General features: G+C 37.5%; 1 protein-coding gene and 1 long non-coding RNA gene across 2 annotated transcripts in view; one reads left to right on the forward strand and one right to left on the reverse strand.

The window, feature by feature from the left end:
* FBN1 (fibrillin 1) overlaps positions 1–2,191 on the forward strand; it is a 220,616-nt gene extending 218,425 nt beyond the window's left edge. Inside the window, 1 exon segment of the mRNA XM_015595908.2 lies at positions 894–2,191. Coding sequence (XP_015451394.1) covers positions 894–1,283 — 390 coding nt within the window. The 3' untranslated portion in view covers positions 1,284–2,191.
* LOC112469595 overlaps positions 1–6,561 on the reverse strand; it is a 9,457-nt gene extending 2,896 nt beyond the window's left edge. The window contains exon 1 of the long non-coding RNA XR_003042704.1: positions 6,383–6,561. This is a non-coding gene — a long non-coding RNA (uncharacterized LOC112469595). The remainder of the gene's footprint in view (positions 1–6,382) is intronic.
* Between the last annotated feature and the right edge of the window lie 2,614 nt (positions 6,562–9,175).

A 9,175-nucleotide genomic window follows, 5' to 3' on the forward strand; every position in this document is an offset into this window, starting at 1 on the left:
GAAGTGACATTGCTCCCCACACGGGGACGCCAAGTTCTGAAAGCTAGAGGCTCCTCTCCTGAAAAGAGCCATGTGGAGTGTGAGGGAATTGGATTCTAGACAAAAACAACATGGAGCTCCAGCAGCCTGGTTTTCTTTGCCTACGGCTGCTGCAGCCTTTCAGTCAACTCAGAAGTGCACAGATATTCACCCAGACCTCTGGCTCCCAGCCCGGAGAATCCAGCACATCTGGTCCCAGAGAGGCAAGCAATAAGCCAGGTGAAAAGCATCGAATATTAGCAGATCGTCAGAGTTAGGAAATAGGTTCATAGGTGTGGCCATCGGAGAGAAAGGTTTTGCACCAGTGAACAAAATTGAAATAGACTGATTCTTCACATCCGTGCTACAACACATCCACTGTGGTTTGGGAAATGAGATAAGTCTTTGGAAAGAAAATAATCTTTTAAAACAGTGTTTCTCAAACTTGAGTAGTCATCTGAATCATCTCAAAGGATTGCTAAAGTGGATTTCTGGGCAACATCCCCAGGGTTTCTGATTTAGTAGGTTGCAGGTGGCACCAGAAATTTGCATTTCTAACAGATTCCCAGGGATGCTGTTGCTGCTGGTCCAGGGACACTTTGAGACCTCCTGCATTAAAAGACCTCCAAATACAAGTGACTTCAATATGCCTTTCTTCTTCACATAAGTTTAATATTTTTGAATGTTATAAATATGTGCCAATTTAACACATTTGTTGTCTAAACAAAGCATTTTATGAACATGACTTTTCAACATAATATATACATGAGAAGAAAGTTGTATTAGCATGATACAGTCGAGTCACTTTTTCTTTAATATGGGAAATAAATGGCATGTTTACATTTTATTTAACACACTGCCATGTGTCTTTCCAGGATCAGCCTGAGATAGAAGCCAATGTGAGTCTTGCGAGCTGGGACATTGAGAAGACAGCCATGTTCGCTTTTAATATCTCCCACATCAGTAACAAGGTTCGAATCCTGGAACTCCTTCCAGCCCTTACAACTCTGACGAATCACAACAGATACTTGATCGAATCTGGAAATGAAAATGGCTTCTTCAAAATCAACCAAAAAGAAGGGATCAGCTACCTCCACTTCACAAAGAAGAAGCCAGTGGCTGGAACCTATTCATTACAAATCAGTAGTACTCCACTTTATAAAAAGAAAGAACTTAATCAGCTAGAAGATAAATATGACAAAGACTACCTCAGTGGTGAACTGGGTGATAATCTGAAGATGAAAATTCAGATTTTGCTCCATTAATTCACCATCCAGAGACCAAATAATTAAAAAAACAAAGATAGATAGGTAGAACTGAATTTTTCTCCCAATCAGAATCTTCATATCATAGGTACAATCTTTTACCACATAAATTTCTATAAATAAGCACTATTCTTGTATTACAAAAGCAAGGTACAGGTGACTACCCTAGTTCCAAACAACCACTTTCTCAGGCTTCTCGTGTATGTAGCTAAGCTACCTTGTCATATGTGTCAGTTCTTGAAAGATGGGATGTGTATTTCCATTGAGGTTGGCTATTCATGCTCACATGCCATCCTTCTAGCAAACATACAGGAATGTGCTTTCGATTGATGGACTGTTGTATTTTTCAAATTGTAAACTTTGCTTCTCCAAATACAAGTACTAGGTTGGCCATTTCTAATATCTATTTGGTGCTAGTAAATTCTCAAACTAGATTCATAAATGCACTGTAATATTTACACAACTTAGAAACCAAATTACAAGTATTCAGCTCAAATACTTCATTAATTTCAATCAACCCAAGTTAGTACAGTAGCTTATCTCAGTTATGAGTATAATACATTACATGTAAATTAAGTGTGTGTATACTGTAATCGTGCTATTTTTTATCATTGAAACATTTATAAACTAGAATAATAATGCCCTTAATGTGAGGGTTTGTAATGGTGCTTATTAAGACCAAAGACTTGTTAAATGTGTACACCAAGTGGTATTGAAATTTCTGTGACTGGCCCACACGTGCATGGAGGTCTGGGAGGACCAGGAAACAGCCTCAGCAGCCAGAGGATCACCAGTGCATTCTTCATCACATCTGTGCAGTCTGCCAAGCTTACCCTCGGTCATTCTTGTCAACAAGGGGTCTATGTCATAAATGTCACAATAAAACAGTCTCTTCTTTTTTTAGTGTATTCCCTGGCTTTGTGTTCTTGCATGGACGTGGGATTGGAAGGGCTTTACTGGAGGCTAAATAAAGTCTCCTGAATGTAAATTATCCTAAGTCCATTAGTTACAGCTTCTAAAGGTGCCAAATGTATAACCACTAGAAGAAAACTTAACATATTTGAGTCAGTCCCTTATTTTGTAATTCATTTTTGACAGCAGCATTATGTCTCACCAATATGAAATTTAGATTGTAGCATCATTTCTAAAACATGACTTAATTACTCCAGTGACTTTTAAACTACTAGATTTAAGTGCTTTAAAATATCAAGTCATTGTCTTAGAGCACATGCGTTTCATTATAAAAGATTTATCATGCCCCCTCCCCTCAAATATACACACAGCATTGGCAAGCCTTAGGTGTTCCATCCTTCTTTTCCCCTTAAACATCTGTTGTTAGTCAGTGCTAGTCTAATTACAAAGGGATAATTCCAAATTGAATCCAATTGAATGCTATAACTCTTGATTTTTTAAATGTAATAATTTGAAAATACAGTTTTAAGTGCAACATTGAATATTTAACAATTTAAACTCATTCAACTGGTACGAAATGATTTTTAAAATCCTTAACACCAGTAAAGTAAAGAGTAGCGAAAATAAAGGTGAAATGAGATTGCTACATGAAGGGAGAAGAAACCATATAGGACACAGCCAAGTCCTCTGAAAATCTTCAAAGAGCTAAGCTAAAGAAGAAGTAGATATGTTTCAGAGGACAAAACCAGAGTCAGTTGGCGTAAAGCTCAGTTTAGCACATACCTTTCTAGTTTCAAGCTACTCTCTGAGAGAATGTTTCCTTGCAATGTGGTGAGTTCCCTGTCACTAGCTAGAGGGTTTCAGTTCAGCATAATGGCAGCCAGTGGATAAGGATGCTTTTTTCTACCTAACAGGCCATGAACATCTTGAAATATTTCTTGTATCTCTTATTTTGCCATGCAAAAAAAAAAAAATCTTGCTTATAATAGGTGCTCAACAGATATGAGTCAAAGAACTATTTTGGAAGAAATTTGTACCTCGCTTAAGAAGTTAAAATATGACTCAAAATTTCCTTTCTAATTCTGTGCCTTTGGTTCTATGATGGAAGTGTACTAAAATTGTTAGAGAAGAATATGGAGCATATGGTAAACAACAGTTTGCATACGGAAAATGTCTTTGATAATTTAACCAGAACTGCATTATATTCAATAATGGATATTCTTTATAACAAACAACAGAAGAAAATAGAGTTGGCACATAGTAGATCACTTTGATATTTTTAATAGTCTCAGTCTGGATTTTATTTATTTCAGAGCCAACAATTTTCAACCGCATATTTTCCATGTTTCTGACTGTAACGAAACATTTTCCTCATTGTTCCATTGTAAATATTCCTCTTGTTGGAACCCTTTTAATTCTGAGATTTAAACCTGTACCTTTTAATTGTGACCTTGCAATTTTACTTTCAATGGTTGAAGAACTTGGTTTTGTAAAACGCTCAGAAGCTTGAAAAACGTCTTGTCTCTACCCCCCAGCCCATTTCATTTGCCAGTAATTATTTTGTAAGTAGGGCTGAAATGAACTCAACTGGCCTTGTGAAATGTTAAACTTGCACAAACAACTACATTTTTGTTCAACAAATAGCACTTTACTCAGCCAAAATTACTTTGGACATTGCCATTACAAATATTGTTAAACTTCAGAAATCATGTTTGTAAATTAGAGGAATCAAAATAAAGGACAATTAGGTTGATACTATATTAGTATACTTAAAAGTTACATACCTATAAACTCTTAGAAATTTTAAAATCACAGTCAGCTTTATCCACAGAATGTACTTTGTTCTGATTTTAACTCTAGTTATATTCTTGGAAGTATATTAGAAATGTAATTGTTAAATGGTTTGTTTTTAAATGTTAGAAGATTATTACTTTTTCTAGATTAGTTTTCACATACATAGCTGAAGACAGAGTTATTTTCCCCTTGCCAATTTTAAACACTTTATTAAAAAAATTTACTTTATTAAATATTTTGAAACCCAATGTGAGCCTAATATTATGTATTGTTAGGAAAGGATTCTCAGTATTATTCTGAATTTAGGAATAGAGTGAAAAAAAGAAGGCTGTGAATTTGATTTTGCAAACTTCCATGTGTGTTCATGACTGGGTTCACTTACAGGATTGGGTCTCAATGAAAGGCTCTGACATTCTCACAAATGTCTATATAAACATGAGGGTCTTGTACATTTGACATCCAGCTAACATTTGGCAGGACCTGGCAATATCACAAAATCTGTTATTTCAACTAACTGCTAATGAATCCAAAATGTTTTTTTTGGCAAACAAAGCCATAAGCCTCTTTTTAGGACATGGGCTGTTTTGCATCCTTGATCCAAGCCTGAATTATGACCTCTACAAATGGACGTCAGTTTCATTTTTTTTTGGCAAACAAAGCCATAAGCCCTTTTTAGGACATGGGGTGGTTTGCATCCTTGATCCAAGCCTGAATTATTACCCCTTCAAATGGACGCCAGTTTCATTTTTTTATCCTTGAACAGTAGAAGAATCCTCTTTAACTGAATGAAGTCATAGCAGGTAAGTGGGTGTGATTTCCTGCTAGCTCAACTCTCTGCTTTCATTTTTATCCATTGTTCTTTTTGTTCCACATAAATTAATATTCGTTGTTATTTTTGATCCCTGTTACTATTCCCATTTCATAAATAAATGCATTAGTCTCTCTCTGCTCCCTTCTGCCCCTTAAGTGTTGGTTACATCGTCAGCTAGAAGGCATTATACTCAGTTTTTCTAGCATCCTTAGCTCATGTTCAAAGTTAAGTAACACTGAGGTAGAGACATTTAGCAGAAAGCAACCCTTCCATTGAGCAGACTCTAGGTAACTTCCATACTCCACCTGATGTGTTTGAAGCTGTGCTGGGAACTGCAATCATCAGAAGAGGTTTGTTTCCTTTTTAACATAAAATTCTCTCTGGGGGAGAATTAAATCAAACCTGAATGATTCAGCTTTTACTTCTGGAAATGAAGACATTTGAAAACATCTTGATGATAATTACATCTCCCATTGAGCTCACCAGCTATTGAAGGAAAGAGGTCACAGGCTTGTGTTGTTGTGTCTGCATGATGAGCTCTGCTCTGGGTGGCCCCCAAATCTCTGCTAGGTAGTAGGCTAGATCTGTCAGGAAAGATTAATGAGCCCTTGATATATCAATTTCAAAGGTCGGACAAACTGGATTGGGTTTGTGTGTATGTATTTTTGTTGCTACATGAGATCACCATGATGTATTGTTCAGCCTTTCTGTCTTCGGTCACACCAAGATTATACTCCTTCAGCGTGTTCACTGTACCTCTCTCTAGGGCAGTCCTGTGATCCAACTCCAATCATCCCAAGTAGAGTCGCAAGCTCCCCTGAGGCCCATTGCTTCCTACACGATTGTAGATTGACCATAGCAGGCTCTCTTGTGGGCCATTCACGGTAAGCTTTGAGCCCAGCAGTCAGTCTGCTTCAGAACCAGCTCCCTGGAAATAAATGGCTCCTGATCATGCCCATCCAGTCCGTGTCCACCCACACTGGTCTCATGTCTACCTGAGAAGACTTGGAAGTCAGGGACACCATTTCCAAAGGCTGATGCTCTCCATCTCACATTTTTTTCTCAGGGTCTGTGATTCTCGGTTCAGAGAATTTTGACCTCTCCTTGTCTCGTAAAGAAAATTCACTGAGAGTTCAGTATGGTCCTGAGTTCCTGAGGTCCTCAGGAGTGCCTGGTCTGGAATCCTGACTCTGCAGGAAATGCGAGGTCTGAAAGCTGTGCTCGAGTCTTAGTTCCCTTTCTAAGTTATTTGGTCACAGCAACTGCATGATGTCTCTAAGTCTCGTTTTCCTCATCGGTATTTTGGAATTAATAATAACACCTTCCCTATATCCTCACAAGATCAGTATTGTACATATGTATGCTGCCTCTCCTGTGTCATATAAGACTTCTGAAAGCAAGAGTCTGCTTCGTCCTCATAGCTCCATTGCCCAGTTTGGTGCCTGGCACACAGTAGGCACTTAATATGTATTGAATAAATCAATGACTAAGATTGGAGGAAGTAAAAATACGAGTGAAAATAGGAAAAACCATCTTCTCTCTCTTTGTCTTTGTTCTCAACAAATATTTTGTAAGCACTTACCTTATGCCACCTGCATGAAGCACTAGGGACAAAGATAAATGAAGCCAGGTTCCTAGCTTACAGGAACTTTAAAACAGGGGGAGACAAAGTAGTTCTCTCCCAGATGTATCTTTGGTAGAGACATGCTTAGACTGCAGGCTTCTGAAGGAAGTGGCAGGGTGCAGATGTCCTCACTTCCCACAGTCCTAGGAGACAGGGACAAGATATGGTTCTGTAGTAAATTCACCTTGATAGCTACAAGACCCCATGTCTAGTTCTTTACGAATCACCAAAATCAGAAACACCATTCTAGCATATCTCCCCCACAAAATACTGCAAAGTGGTGATTTTTCAGTGGTGAGTTCATTTTTAGAGTTAGATTCCTACATTTAAATGAAACTTACCCTGAAATCTAACATACATAATATAGGCAGAACTGCCTGAGTTAAAGCAGAGCTAGACAGCCCGAGGTCTCTTTACTCACTCCTTCCATGACAATTTTTATTGAAATTACAACTGAAAGGTGCTTCATTTATTTATTTATTTATTTTTCCCTCTTGAATTCTCTCCCACCCCCATCCTCACCCCCACTTCCACCCCTGACCTATGGATGTTGCTGTTTCCCCTTAAGAACTGGATCACTGAAGGTGGGGCGTCTCCCCCACCACGCATTCGCGACGCACACCCGGGGCCTGGCTCACCTGGGGCACAAACCCAGGACCTCCTGTGTGTAAAGCAGATGTGCTAACCACTACACTATAGAGTCACCCTGAAAAGTGCTTTAGAATCTTACTGATTCTACCAATGTAAGACAAATGTAATTTATAAAGTTAATTTTAAATGTTGACACAAACTCTAAGCTCATGGTTCTTAAATAAAGGCATTATAAACACATGTCAAATAAGGACAATATAAACATTTTCATAGTATTAACACATGACAGAAACGGACTAGATGCTCACCAACCCTGTTTTTTACTCCTGCGCCCACAAAAAGACTACATCTGCTAACTTCCTCTGAAATTAGGTTGGGGCCATTGAGATGTCAGAAGTACTAGATACCATTTCTAGGTATAGCCGAAAAAAATAATAATATCTATATAAATGTATATAGATATACATATGTACACGTGCACATACACAATCATCCATACACACAAGAAATAATCTTTATTACATTAAGCCACTGATATTTTGGGATTATTTGTTATATATTTATTATATTTATAAATATGTATATATGTTTATATATGTATGTATGGGTATATATTTATAAATATATATGTATAGTATATTTTTCTAGGCTGTATAGAGTCTTACATAAATTTATAAATATATGTATAATTACATTAGTCAGGGTAATTTTTATGTGTATATATATTTGTATTAGGGCAATTTATATATATCCACTTTTTTCTCACTACAAAGAATTCACATCAACCTTAGCTGCACATTAGAATGAGTCAGGGAGTTTTTAAAAATCACAATGTCCAGACTGTACCCCAGACCCATTCATTCAGAATCTCTGGAGTTGAGGTCCAGCCATTATTAGTTTTAAAAGCTCTCCAGGTGATTCCAATTTACAGCCAAGTCTGAGAACCACTGCTCCAAATCTTCAGGCCCACTGTGAAAGGCAGCTTGGGAAAATTCACCAGGTAATTCTGATATGCATCCCATCCACTGTTAACAGCTGGTCTACAGGTTGTTGGGTTGTCACATAATAACATCAACCTTGACATTTTCTGACTCTTCAAACAATATCTTTTCACTGGAGCCTACAGTGTGGCATCAGTAGGAAACAATCAAGCAGCAGAGAGGTGTGGATGTCGCCAGGTGGTTGCCAGTCTCATTAACCTATCCCATGACTGTCATTCACAGTAGCCTCGGGGCAAGACTGCGGTTTTTGCCCCCACACTGGGTAGTTCTCAGGGAGTCAACATCTCCAATGTGAAATCTATTCATAACAAAATGTTGGGGGAAAACCCTAAAAATATCTAAATCAGAAATAGGGCCCAGTTAACCCGTTTCCTCATTCCACCTTTACAAGGTAAATTAGTTCTTTTGAAGCAGACAGTTCTCTGGAGTGAAAATGGACATTTTCTTTTTAAGAAACAATCAATTTCTGTTAAGAGTATACAAGTTACATGGTGGGATATGGGGTCAGGCTACCATCCAGCCCGCTGACCTGACTCCAAGCTCACACCACTCAATCTTAAAATGTAGAAATAAAGACATGGTACCATTTACCAAGAATGAGTGATGCACTCTGCTACCTAAAAATTAAATCTCTAATATGCCTTCCAAAAAGTTTTCTGGTTCAGAAAACTGCAAAAGAAAAACTGAAGACAAAACAAGAACTACAAAAAAGTGGGATATTGTTGCCAGTATGAGTTAGAAAGAGGAACTTTAAAGTGTATTTTGAATAATAATGCTCATATTTCCATGTATTTCATGTGTGAAGGACTATCTGATTATAGATGATGAAAAAGATATGAAATAAAAAATCATTACAAATAAGTTTGAATGTTATGTCACATTCAATGCATGTAATTAATTTTCTATGTGGAATCTGAAGAAAGATTCATTTTAGTTCAGAAAAAAAAAAAACATTTTTTCCTTGTCTCTACTAAGTAAATGTTAAATAATATTTAAACACTATCTAGTTGAAGGCACCAAATCAGCCTGCCTAGAACAGCCACATGTCCATTTAGCCTGCCTTGAGATCTCCTAGAATAGTCCTTCTCAGACTTTGATGGACTCACATATCAGCTGTGGGTCTTCTTAAAATTATGAGTTTGAAAGTTTGTGGTGGGGC

This window comes from Pteropus alecto, unplaced genomic scaffold, assembly GCF_000325575.1.
Source record: "Pteropus alecto unplaced genomic scaffold, ASM32557v1 scaffold86, whole genome shotgun sequence".
Lineage (NCBI taxonomy): Eukaryota > Metazoa > Chordata > Mammalia > Chiroptera > Pteropodidae > Pteropus > Pteropus alecto.